Source organism: Etheostoma spectabile, chromosome 9 (genome assembly GCF_008692095.1).
Source record: "Etheostoma spectabile isolate EspeVRDwgs_2016 chromosome 9, UIUC_Espe_1.0, whole genome shotgun sequence".
Lineage (NCBI taxonomy): Eukaryota > Metazoa > Chordata > Actinopteri > Perciformes > Percidae > Etheostoma > Etheostoma spectabile.
This window is the reverse complement of record NC_045741.1, coordinates 14,214,319-14,226,987: the sequence shown is the minus strand read 5'-3', so window position 1 is coordinate 14,226,987 and position 12,669 is coordinate 14,214,319. Positions and strand designations below refer to the sequence as shown.

At 40.4% G+C, this 12,669-nt stretch overlaps 1 protein-coding gene across 7 annotated transcripts in view; it reads right to left on the bottom strand.

Moving 5' to 3' along the window:
- Positions 1 to 52: 52 nt before the first annotated feature.
- csnk1g2b (casein kinase 1, gamma 2b) overlaps positions 53 to 12,669 on the bottom strand; it is a 39,226-nt gene continuing 26,609 nt past the window's right edge. For 4 of the 7 annotated variants that reach the window (XM_032524950.1, XM_032524951.1, XM_032524952.1 and 1 more), the window contains 9 exons: positions 10,445 to 10,593; positions 9,891 to 10,125; positions 9,190 to 9,275; positions 7,101 to 7,185; positions 6,165 to 6,313; positions 5,797 to 5,880; positions 4,358 to 4,459; positions 2,102 to 2,208; positions 53 to 1,236 (listed from right to left, as the gene is read on the bottom strand). In XM_032524950.1, the coding sequence (XP_032380841.1) occupies positions 1,182 to 1,236; positions 2,102 to 2,208; positions 4,358 to 4,459; positions 5,797 to 5,880; positions 6,165 to 6,313; positions 7,101 to 7,185; positions 9,190 to 9,275; positions 9,891 to 10,125; positions 10,445 to 10,593 (1,052 nt within the window). In that variant the 3' untranslated portion in view covers positions 53 to 1,181. The remainder of the gene's footprint in view (positions 1,237 to 2,101; positions 2,209 to 4,357; positions 4,460 to 5,796; positions 5,881 to 6,164; positions 6,314 to 7,100; positions 7,186 to 9,189; positions 9,276 to 9,890; positions 10,126 to 10,444; positions 10,594 to 12,669) is intronic. The other 3 variants (XM_032524953.1, XM_032524954.1, XM_032524955.1) reach the window with 3 other exon arrangements.

Here is a 12,669-nt window from a genome sequence, read left to right as displayed (position 1 = left end):
ACACACCCACACACACACACACACACACAAAATGCCATTGCGGGACACTCACTTGAGCTTTAAACATTTTACTTAGAAAGGCACAAACTATGATTTCCTGGTAAATTATTTTGATGTAAGAAATAAAAATTGAAAGACATCTTTTTTTTTTTCTTCTTCCATGTAAATCGACAACATTTTTCAGCCTTAACTCAGATATAAGCGTTGTGAAGGACCTTTCCTAGATCAGTCTTTATTAAGTTGTTTTCTTAATTGTTAATTTTCAAACCTAAAGTTTTCCATTAAATTGTTTTTTTTTTTCCCCAAAAGTGCAATAATAATAAGAGAGCTTAATATCGGTTTCTCTCAATTGTCCACAGTACCTGAGGCCAGTGACTGTGCTACAAAGTCCACGTTGACAAAAAGAAAGCCAGAGTGAGGAAAAGAATTGAACTCCAGAAACACTACAACATAAAAATAAGTTTTCAATGCAGGGATTTGATTTTGAAAACTGAGGATTCAATTACAAAAAAAACAACAGTAAAATCCTCCAAATTCCGTTTTGTAGATGAAATGCTTCCTGTGTTGCTCAGATTTAACATCAGCAAAGTTCACCGTTTCCTCTTTACCTTGATCCCAAAACACACCAAAGGAAGAAAAGAAAAACAAACAAAAAAAACATTTTCCTAAGGAGCAGATTTCTTTCACTTGAACCACTCAAATGGTTCCCCCTGATCGACAGCCGACTGTTGGAACAACACGCGTTCTTATGGAATCTAGAATACAGAACTGTTTCAAACAGTATCTTTTCTCATATTCACGCCACGGTGTTTGAGTTGTTACATGTGTCATTGTTACAGCTTTTTTTTTTTAATATATACTTTTTCTCAAGCCCCCTCCCCCGTTGTAATGCAGGTACGTTTTGTTTTTCATTGATAAAAAGGAATCAAGAGTCTGTTGTGGAGTCAGTAGGACTGCAACATTCCTTTAACTTGCCAGTAGCCGGGGAGCACTGAGAACATGAAAGAGAGCGCAATGGGAGGGGGGAGGTACAGTGACAGCGGGAATAAGGTGAGAGGGATAAAGAGGTGGGGGGGGGGGGGGGGGGGGGGGGAGCTGGAAAGAGAAAAGGGACAGGGAGTCCGTGTAGTTGCTTCCATTTAAAACTTGACAGTGACCACAATGTTTCAAGTTCTCTCCGTTCACTTGTGCCTCTGGAGGGCTTTCCTCTTTCTCCTTTTGAAGAAACAACAGCACCTGCAGGGAAACAAAGGAAAAATAACAATTTCGAGACATGTCTACAGAAATGAGATATTGGTACATCAACAACGCTCACACTGCTTGTTAAGTGGATCTGGTTTCCAGATTCACTTAACTTTACTTCTTTATTAGCAAAGGACGATGTAGGAAACATTCAGTGTGTTTACACGCACATTGACGGCTTTCACCAAATTACTTAAATGCCATATAAACAAGAAAGTTTTGGTAGTTTTCGATAGTGGATTACAGAAAATAGATTTCTCTTGGGGCCCGTGTAGTTTTCTCTTATGCTTTTCACAAGTATGCATGGGTCTGACAAACACTAGAGAGATAATAAAGACGCATTCTCATATTTTAAATAATTCCATCCAAAGCCAGACTAAGACGGGAACCAACACAAAATAGCCTCTCGCAGTCTAAATAGGTTGGTTTCCAATGCTGAAGCGCGTTTTTTTTATTTAGATCAGGAAGCAACGTAGCAGTGTCTTCCATTAGTATTAGATGTCAAATCAGCAAGTAATGCTACCAAGACAAGGTCAGGGTAAAAGAACAGTTTACTCATCTGCTGCATGTATACGTATATTTACAGTAACCAGTGCATTGTAAAAGGTATGCGTAACCTGGTTTCTTTAATGTATGTAAATGTACTGGAGACAAGTTTCACTTTCACTGGTTGAAATTATCCAAATTGTACTTGCAAATAACAATAGCTAAACTTAAAGAGATTCAGTAAGTAATGCAAAAAGGGTTCAGATTTGGTTACAATTTAACACTGGATTTGAACTCATTTAAATGCTATTAAACCTCAACCAACAACGGCTAGCGGGACTGTCTTCTTAGCATGTGGACAGCGGTTTCGTACTTTGTTTCGTCGGCCACTTCAACCTCGGTAGGAGCGGTGATGGGAGCGTTGGAGTGTCCGGCTGTGGGATCATCGGTGTTTAGCTCGCCGTTCGTTGAGCTCATCACCTGCACAAGTACAAAAGGGACACCAGACTGCTCACACACACACACATACACTTCGAGCCACTGACTGCAGGGTGGAAATGAACATTCACATAAAAATATGTACTCTTGAACATCCCAAAAGATCTGCCCTCTCTCAGATAAGGAGAGCCATTCAGCATGTAACCTGGAATTCCCAGACTAACGCCGGGTTCACACTGGACACAAAAGCATAGCAAATGGCCGCAAAGTGCTGCCCGCTTCCTTTCGCACCCATGTTAACCAATTGGGATATTCACCTAGGATGCAACGTGCCGCGAGGGCTGCAGACGGCTTGGGTTCTGCAGCGATAGTTTTGGCGTCTAGTCTCATTTTCCACGTACCGCGAGCGTATCTTGCATGACATCACACTGAAAATGTATGATATGCTATACAAAAGACTTTTTACATATAAATGATCTGATTCTGATAAATAAGAGAAAATGAATCCTTGATTTTCCTGGCACTCTCCCTGATGTTCTCCAGACGTTGTAGTTCCCCCGATTTGACACGATGACATTTTAAATGCTCATCCATGAGGCAACTTTTTTTTATTTTTTTTTATTTTTAGAAATAGCCTGGTATCACTGCTGTTCGTGCTTGTGTTTTTTAAATTGCGTACTTATACTACATATTTGTCAGTTGTGTCTTCACAGAGTTACAGAGATAAGCAGACACACAAGCACACACAGACATACACACACAAATTATCTCTATGTGTGTGTTCAGAACAAAGTGTTGAAGTCAAAGTGTTGAAGTCAAAGTGTTGACCGGCGTGGAGGAATAGAAGTAGCAAGTTATTGCCCGAGAATTGACGGATCACAGTGTGAACCTGGCGTAAAGCAACTTTACAGAAGTTTAAAGTATAGGTTCACATTTTTGTGTTTGCCTTAACATGGGCATTTAAACAGTTTTTGCTTGCTGTAATCAGTCTTCCTTTTGATATTGCCCATTAAAGGGGTCCTTTTCTTATGTTTCTAAGATGGTGGATAAAATCCAGAGTCCTCGATAGCTTTAGATAAACTTCGGAATACATTTTTCCAGAGCGCAGACTGTAAATCTTGTCCCGCATCTTTTCCATTGGAAGCACATTGGAACAGGAGGAATTATAACAGCAAAACAAACCCTGTTTCTATGGTCAAAGGTGCATAAGGGAATATGAATACTGTTAAATAACTAAAAGGTGCTCTAAGCAATGTCACTCATGTTTTAAGCTACAACATTTGTTGTCACATTTAGCAAACATCTCCTCACTATCCGGTGCCTGTCCCCAGAACACATTGTAAAAAAAAAACAAAAAAATACGTCTCTGTAGACAGCCCAGGGTTGACAAACAGCAACAAAAACAAACTGTGCCCACCTGCACCACGAAGCATCCACTAACAGTGTTCCAGCCAATAACCGACAAGAAGGATTTGGGGGGGTTAGTGTGCGGAAGCACAGAAGGGAGGGGGACGGGATGAGGAGGAGGGAGGGGCAAGCTAGTCTCATTTTGTTTGAAAATACTTTGAACTACAACAAGAAGTAACGTCACCCAACATCACTTAAAGCACCTTTAAGACTTGAGAAATGTAAGCATATCCTTTAAAAGCTGCAATTCTATGAGCTAACACTAGGTGGCATAATAGTGCAAAATTTACTACGGAAGCCTCTGATTTCTGTTGATATACAATTGGCCTTTTGAGAAAATGAATATATGGGAAAAAAAAAATCAAAAAAGATTTGTATTCATAGTTTAGATTGCTCTACCATTTTTTGTACAAACTGAAAAAACAAAAAATCGATTGCGCTGCTTCTGGCCCATCAGTTTTTGTTTTTCTAATTATTTAAGAATGTTGAGGTTGCGGTTTGCATGACAGTTGCTGTTGGATGTCATTTTTGCATGGCCCTTCCTGTGGGCTTTCTATACAGCAGATGAGAAAAAAAGCAGTGAGAGCAAACAGAGCAGTCAAAGCACTAAAACACAGGACTTCAAACGTTCTGATGCATACACAGAGAGAGAGAGAAAGAGAGAGTCAAGACAGAGCTTGTGACAGGCAGGCAGTATGGAGTCAGTGGGAGAGGGGATCAGACACATTCAGAACAATGTGGCTTCATGCATTAGCCACCTGAGCAGCAGTAGCAGCAGCAGTACCTGAACAGAGCCCCCCAGCCGCTCAGCTGTGAGGTGCGACCCCAAAGTCTCCTTATTGGTCACTGGAGTGGGTTGAGACTCACTTCCTTTGGGCTCAGGCGACTTGACGCAAAGAGCAAAAAGGGTTGAGGCAGGTGTTCGTGAAGTGGTGAGAAAGGGGGAGGGGGGGGTTGTCAGGTGAAGGTGAGGCAATGTGGTGGGAGGGGGGTGAGGGTAGAGTTGTGTGAGGGAGAAGGGAAAAGGGGGAGGGGGAGTGAATGAAAACAAAAACAAAAAAATTATAGAAGACTTCTCCCAAGCAGAAGCTGGCTTGTTAAGACAAACTATGTTAATAGAAGAGTAGAGGGAAGCAAAAATTTGTGCGAAGCTCAACACATTAACGTCATGCAGGAGTAAAAGAAAACAGCCTTGATCACCTCAACTAGCACTGCGTATTCACTAAAAATAGAGAAGTTTCTATGTTATTGGCTATTTAATAACATTACTTCAACAAGAGGCTCAATATAGAGATTTCTTCTCTCTTTTTTTTTTTTTTACTTTTGCAGACTTAAAATTGTACTTTTTCTCTTCAAATAACAAATATAACCTACAGAGACACAACACGTTTTCTTTTAATGCAGAAGACTGTTTTAACCAGGATGTTACAGGTTTTTACAGTCATGAGCAACGTGCATTGAACTGGAGGTGGTGCTTTGAGAGAAAAAATGTTTTAGCCAAGTTAATCATGTTGAATAGAGAGCAGTGAAAAATAGGTTAGAGTCCACTGTAATAAGTCAATTATAAAATATAATGCACTCCCTGTCTGGCTTTACGGGAAACATTGAGTTAGACTCATCAAGTGAAACAACATGATTGTTACCATTATTTGAGTCCATCGAAAGGATTTCATAATCATTTTCTACTTAAACTCATGAATTATTATCCCTCTACTAAAACAAGGCTCGGATAGCATGCCAATAAAAGGAATTAAAAAGAAAAAGTCAACACTTTGTCACACACTAAGCATATAGGTTGTCATTACTGGTATGAATAATGCAATTTGCATTTTCAACTCATGCATACAATGACTGGAGCTTAGAGTGGCAAGGTGTTTAGGATAAATTGAAGCTGAAAACGGTGCTTTGTTTCACAGCTGGAGCTGGATTATGCATGTTGGTTCATTTACTAGTAAAGCATCAATTTTATACTAGTCTTGATGAAAGATGAGGTCCCTGCTGAGCAGTCAGACTGTAGACAGGAACAGAAATGAAGGAGAAGTGGAACTGAAAGGCAGCCATTTTCTCCAGGAAGTTGATTACACTTGGACACAACAAGAGTAGCCAGTCGGAGGAACTTGAATGACAGGGTTGGCTGGTTGGCTGTCTGGCTGGCCAGTTGGTCGGGTGGTAGATTGGTGGGTGGGTGTGGTGTTTGTTGGGCTTTACTGCTGATGACCTCACCTGGTTTTTGGTCTGCTGTTGTGCTTTGTCTCTGCTGCTGGGTTGCAGGGGCGCGTCACTGGGGATAGGGCCTATCGGTGTGGGCTGTGGGAAACAACAAAACAATCAGTGTCAAAATGAACACAATTTAAAAAGGGAACAAGAGGAAAAACTTGTATTGAATTGAAAGAAATGTTAAAATATTCAGTACCCATAGTGAGCAATTCTACGTAACAGGGTTTGCAAAAAGTATCGGTTACGATCTAGTGACAGATAATTACAGTGAAAGCAATAAAGCAACTGCGGCCATGAAACTCGTGAAAGTCCAATCAATGGATTTCAGAGGTAAAGGACGGGAAGGATGAGTGGATTCGGTAAAAGCCACTCACAAGTGATTTGCCGACCCAGTCATATTCATAGTCAAAGACATAGCCGTTCCTGTCAAACAGATCAGTGAAGAGCTTCCTCAAGTAGTCATAATCAGGCTTCTCAAAGAAGTCCAGCCTCCTCACATAGCGCAGGTAGGTGGCCATCTCTTCTGTAGCAAAAGAGAACATATAATTAAATTACTAATCTGGTGGAATGATGAAGAAATTAACCCTTGTGCATCCATTTAAAAGTTGATCTGAAATCCGTAGAAGTCAAACAGTGATAATGTTATTTTCCACTTTCACCGAGTTAAATCTTTTAACCATCTTCAGCCGTGATCATCACTCCACCAAATGCATATTGATGCATTGCATCAAACACTGCAGCGCTCCATAATACAGCAGCAACGTCTCTATTGGAAACCAGAAAAATGTATGTATGTATTTGCTAGTGGTGTAACGGACCCCAGTTGATCCATGGTCTGTACAGATCAACACTCACGGTTTGGAATGCATGTGAACTGTGGATCAATTGCTGTGGATCAATTGCAAAGTTTAAATCATAATAATAGTGTGAAATGCCCTTTTACTGTTGCGGTTACTTAAAGTTGCTCTAAGTGATGTTAGGTGACATTACTTGTTGTTGATGCCCCTCCCTCCTCCTCATCCCTCCCCCTCCCCCTCCCTTCTGTTCAGTTATTGGCTGGAACACTGTTTGTGTATGCTTCGTGGTGCAGGTGGGCACAATTTGTTGTTGTTGCTGTTTGTAGACCCTGGGCTGTCTACAGAGACCGTGTTTTTTTTACAGTGTGTTCTGGGGACAGGAAGCTCGCGGATAGTGAGGAGAGGTTTGCTGTACAAGACAGCCAAAATGACTAGGGGGAAAAATTAATCTTAAGTGATGCACAAGGGTTAAATAAAACAGTAAACAAAAGCAAAATGGTTGGTTCTACTGACCAGGGAAGCTTTCACAAAGCACTTCAATAGGTGTCGCTCGTTTGGTGTCTCCAATTTTCTGATACCTCTCCTTCAAAGTGTCCGCCTAGAAGGAAAAAAAATATTACACTCAAAATGTGAGCAAATACAAAGCTGCCGGTGGTGTAAACAAATAGGTGTATTATTCAAATGTGTTACATATTGGACACCTGAGTTGAAGTCAGATGCTAATTCTCGGGGAAGTCATTCTGAATTCTTGAGCAATTACAGATATGAACAGCACTAAGATGATAGTGTTGGTGAAAATCAGCCTCGTCACCCCAGTCACCAGAAACATGGAAAGATCGGTTTAGTACAATCCCAGACAGTTTTGCCACAGTCTATGGCACATACTCAACAAGGGGCCTGAAGCATTATGTTTAAACCAACAATGTAAACAACAATACTTGTCACAACAATAAAAATGTTGTTCATATCAGGCGGTTGTATGATGAGGTCCCCTGAATGTTTCTCCAACCATCCCAGAACAATTCTTATATTTGAAAGGGTGTATTATCTTGTGGGAAATCTTCTTGGGGACACATGATGAATAAGTCTTGTATGCCATGATATGGTATACTTAAATATCACAGTATCAATCGATGTACATGAAAATACACACTTCATACCAGCATCCAAAATGGTTGCACTTTACCCACTGGCCAGTACATGTTCAACTATGCATGATAGATTTTCACACTCAATCTACCACTGTCAACTACCAACCAGGATTTATCAGACTAAAAGAACTTCTTCCACTAATCAGCAGTCAAGTGATGATAATTCTTCACCCACTGCTTTACACAACAATGACCCTGCAGGATTGTATACCATTATACTCCATCTGCTCACTTCACTCCATTGTATTTTAATACTAACTGTCATGTTGTGTTGGTGAGAACCTGTTTTGGCCCGAGCCACCAGACATCCCCCACATTCATACATCCATCACTTTCATCTACCACGAGCTTCCTCCCACATAGCAAATGTTCAGATGAGGTGTCAGGTCCTCTAGTCTTTTCTATGTACACCTTTGGTTTTGACGCCTGTAAAAAGCCCAGATACTCTGCCGCTATAACCTGCCCTCCAGGCACTTTTCATCACACCAGTGTTTCTTAGTGCTTTAAGCTCCTTCTCAGTAAACTGTTCAAATGCAAAGCAAGTGTGGAAGTGGTTGGTTGCATGTGATGTAGCAACACACATGAAATTGCAGGGAATAACACACATTTACAAGGGTAGTCTTTTCTAGTCACGGACTGTTAAGATTTGATTGTGAGCACTTAACTTAAATATGAAAAACAGAAACGCAAGTGGTGCTTGGCCCAAATGCAAACAGCAATTGACAACAAATAACTTTAGAAAAAGGAAGACGATATTAGCAATTGTTTAGGATGTCAGAGCAGATACTTTTCTTTACTGTAGATTTGTATTAAAACCCAGTTTTAAAGAATTTAAAAGGAGTTGAGAACTGAGGGTTTGGGTGACCAGCTGTACACTTTGGGGGGGATAGTGTGATAAAAAAATGTATATCTTGCAAATACATGGAATTGATCATATACAGCAGTTTGTTGGCAAGTGGTTATGGTATAAGTGGGATAGCACTAACAATCTACCTTATGTTGGGTGATTAACCGACAATAATCACTACATAAGTAAAGTAAAAAAGGAATCAAAAAGTATATTTTTAAGTGACCACTGAAAACAAAATAACAGACTTGGCACAGGCCATATAATTTATACATGAGTGCCTCAACATTGTGCATTATTCTAACAGATTATATCAAGTTTGTATAAAACTTCTTCAAATAAAACAATCATGGAGGTCTCAATAGTTCCTGTGTCTGAGTGACAATACAGATGGATGAGTGGGGAGACCAATGTCACCAGTGTGAGAGAATGACATAACACCAGGCTCTCTGTCCCTAAATCATGTGGATGGGTGTGAAAGAGATACTATCCTGATAAATCCAGCAGGAAAAGGTACATTTCTATGCCAAGCATTAGGAGGATTACAGGAGTCTGATATTAAGGCATATATTTATATATGGTGTCAAACAATATGCTACAGTACCTTTAGGCCCTGCCAGGGAAGGCTACCTCGAAGGAAGTACATGAACATGTGACCAAGCGCCTCCAAATCATCTCTTCTGCTTTGCTCTGGAAGAGAAAGAACAAGACATTTTAGGTTACTTGTGAGAAAGAAATTAATTTCATAACCAGCTGGCAAGGTTAACAGGCAAGTGATCAGTAAGAAATACAGCATAATTATGCAGGAGTTCAAATTAACCATGTACAGTGTAAAATGCCATGATTAAGCCATGGAGGGGGGCAATTCTGTGCCATGGAGAGCTAAAAGTCTGCAGGTTTTCTCTCACTGATTAGCACTCTGACAAGTAGACAGGAAAAATTCAGTAGAATCAATTCCTGAGGTGATTGGTTGGACTTTAAACACACCGACTGTTGACTCTCCATGGCACATGGTTAACCACCACTGCCACAGAGTGAAAAAGCAAAGTGAAATATAGGGAGATGCTTCAAAATACCCAAGTAATTAAACAAAAAAATCTCATTGAAGACGGATGAAATTATGAAACAACTTATGTTAACCTCCAATGGTGGGGGGAAAAAAACAACTGTGTAGAAGCTGTAAAATACACAGTACACAATACAGTTAGTAGTCTCCATTAAACTTAATGTAAATGCAAGAAAAGCTTGTCTATGCAAATCTAAAAGGCTTATCAAACCCCTGCCCTGCTCTATAGACTTCCTTACCCTTTCCCAAGTGTGTGTTGATGCTCATGTAGCGTGCCGTCCCAGTCAGACTCTTGTGCTCCCGGTAGGGGATGTGTTTTTTGGTCTCTGGGTCTATGTACTCTTTGGCCAGACCAAAGTCAATAATGTGGATGGTGTGTTGCCTCTTGCTTCCTGGCCGCCCAACCAGGAAGTTTTCTGGCTTCACGTCTCTGTATATCAGACTCTTGGTGTGGACGTACTCCATCCGCGTTATCTAGACAATCAAATTTTAATCACTCAATTTTCCACAACAGTTTTCAAACATGAAGGTAATGTGTTCTGAGAACTGAAGACAAACACTTTCAGTAAACATAACTTTATTACTTTCAGCTAAAGTAAAAACTGTCTTTGATGACTACCAATTTCAAATATTTAACTCAAACTACGGTAGTGTCAACAATGCTATAATACTTTGCATGTAGCATCTTGGCATTCCCTCAAGTATAAATACGTAATAATGTCAACGTTGCCCTATAGTTTCTGTAAAGCTTATCTAAATATGCGCCTGCTGCACTCCTCTTCAAAGGCCTTACCAGCTGTATGGCTATCATGAGGACGGTCTTGAGGGAGAAAGTGCGGTCACAGAGATCAAACAGGTCCTCTAGACTTGGCCCGAGCAGCTCCAGCACCATGGCGTTGTATTTCCCACAAGGACCAAAGTAGTACACCTGAGGGATTCCCTCTGTGGAAAAACAAATACACACAAATGTAGTGTGTGGACTTTTGTGATAACAAAATATTCTCTTTATTGGCACATTTATTCTTCTTGCCTGACAAAAAGTTATGTTTTTGGTGGAGACAGCACATGTGAAAAAAAGCACCAGAAAATAACTAAAACTACAGGGTCACTTAGAGATAAGGGTGCAGAGGTCTATAAACTGCAAATGCATTGATATTTGTAGGATGTTTTCATTTTAACAACTGTTAAATTAAAGTTGAGTTTACAACACTGCAAAGTGTTACTACAGTATTGACGTGGCAACATGAATAAGTTGCGAGGTCATCGGAACATTGCAAGATAAAAATGTGGTTGTGGTCAGTGTAATGTTTCCTATGTTTTGGTTTCCCAAGATCCTGTCTCTTCATCTCTGCATCAATTGAACCAAAAACAAATGTCACTGGTATTACTATGATAAGGATTTAAAACTTCATATTTTCAAAATATTGCCATATGGTAACAAACTAGTGTAATACATAGTGAGAAGACATTACAAGTGCTGTGAAAGGTGCCTTATACGCTGAACTGAATCATCACCCTGGTTTGTTGATAAGAAAGTGCGGGAGGAGACTCGTCAGACACTACAGCAGCAATGACAAACTGCATCTCAGTTGGCTTCCTCAACAGGTTTGTCAAAAACAGGCTATAGCAGTTTTTGTCCTCCGAAATAGGATTAAAAGGGAAAGGTGTCTAAAAAAAAACACGAGTGACACTGTCAGGTTCATAACACTTTACCTTACTAAATAATGACGGTCAGCGGTGAGCAGTTAATTGACAGTTGCAAAAGGGAAGCTACCACGAGAGCAGCCTTTCCGCAGCGCAGCTCTAGTGGAAACTTCAACAATTTCTCTGCAGCTCTGTCCCTTTATTCAAACACACACAGAAGATTCACAGATGATGATGTAAGGAGGGGTCTAATGCCTACGCCAGAGACCCTGGGCTGGCATGTACCTCGGATCTAAGGCTTGTTATCTTCTGTGATATGCAACAGCGGGACATTTATTGCCTTTTGTTTAGGCAGCAGCGACTGAAGAAACACAGACACGGCTTGAAAGAAACATGGTATTGTTAAATGTGCATATAATAATAAGCATGAAAGTTATAAATGAAAGTCATAATATTTTAAGACACTACTGCAGAGAAATATGAAATAAAAGACTTTCATATTTCTTTTTATTTAAAATGAATTTCTCTGTCAGACACTGAGGAGCACCCTGTCAACTGTAAATAGCCTTTGCTACTAGAAACCACCACACCCATTTTGTTGTAATGTGTATGACTTCTGAGGAATGGGGATGGATCAACACAGCAGTTTGAATGTGCTATCTTTATGACGTATACGTTTTGACAGTGGGAAAACTGGGGCATGGCTAAACACTACAGTATGTCCCTCTATGGAACAATACTAAGAGTAACAGTGTTTTTGATTTTGCCCCAAAAAAGAAAATGTAGATCTGACAGATTTATTCGCCTGAGAATCCATTGACCTTGATCCACTGTCAGACATGTTGTAGCCTGTCTTCCCTTCTCCCACGATCAAAACCACCAGTTTGTGTCAATCACAAGTTGACAGTCATCGCTACCGGGTTATTCCTTGTCAAGTTGGTTCTGTCACAAGAAAGCCATACAAAGATCTTTGAACTACGCTACGGAGCCAAATACCTAGTATCTGTATTCCAGCCATCTGCCTGAAAGCTCACTAATCATTAGACACCACATCAGTGCTGCTACAATAGAGGGTAGAGTAGCACTGTGACAGTGACACAGACATAAAAAGAGTCCACGAGATTAAGATTTGGCAAACATTCGTACTGTACTTATCTGTAAAAAAAAAAAAAAATCATAAAATGCATGACAGCGATAAACTAAAGACCATCTTGCGATGGGATCACACCAGACAAAGTCAGCCCAGGGGTGTAAAGTTGCACACACAAGCTAGGGGACAGAGTTTACAGTCAGATTTACCCAATTTACCCTTCCACATCAGTCCAACGACACACACTGCGCATACACGGACACACACACACACACAGACACACC